This window comes from Rhea americana, unplaced genomic scaffold (assembly GCF_003343005.1).
Source record: "Rhea americana isolate MKP2758 unplaced genomic scaffold, rheAme1 scaffold_11, whole genome shotgun sequence".
NCBI lineage: Eukaryota > Metazoa > Chordata > Aves > Rheiformes > Rheidae > Rhea > Rhea americana.
The window spans coordinates 6804368-6804873 of NW_028185150.1; the positions used below are offsets into that span (position 1 = coordinate 6804368).

At 81.2% G+C, this 506-nt stretch overlaps 1 protein-coding gene across 1 annotated transcript in view; it reads right to left on the reverse strand.

The window, feature by feature from the left end:
- The window catches only part of VPS13A (vacuolar protein sorting 13 homolog A), a 116968-nt gene extending 116666 nt beyond the window's left edge, over positions 1–302 (reverse strand). The window contains exon 1 of the mRNA XM_085313554.1: positions 111–302. Within this exon, the coding sequence (XP_085169680.1) occupies positions 111–210 (100 nt within the window). The 5' untranslated portion in view covers positions 211–302. The remainder of the gene's footprint in view (positions 1–110) is intronic.
- Between the last annotated feature and the right edge of the window lie 204 nt (positions 303–506).

Sequence of the window (506 nt, forward strand, 5' to 3'; positions counted from 1 at the left end):
CCGCCCCTGAGTGGGCGGCAGGAAGGCCCCGAGCCCGCGGCGCCGCTGGGGCGGGGGGAAGGGCGGGGAGGCGGCTCCCCCGCGCGGCCGGGCCCCGCGCCGCTCGTTACCTCCCCAGATGCCCAGCTTGAGCTGGGAGCTGTCCAGGTTCACCACGTAGTCGCCGAGGAACCGGTTCAGGACGTCCACGACCAGCGACTCGAACACCATCCTGCCCCGCCGCTACTGCCGCCGCGGCCCCCCGCAGCGCCCCGGCCGCGCCACACCAACTGCGGCGCCACCGCCCGCCGCGGGTAGCGCCGCCCCGCGCAAGCGCAGGCGCGCCCCGCCGCGGCTCCCCCGCCCCCACCTGTGGCGCAGGCGCGCCGCACCGCTCCGGGCACGCAGCCGCGTGCGGCGGCGTGCGTTGCGGCGGGGGGAGGGGGTGCGCGCCGCGCCGCGCCGCGCCTGCGGCGGTTCGTTGGGGCGGGGCGGGAGTCGGTTAGGGCGGGGCGGGGGGCGGCCGG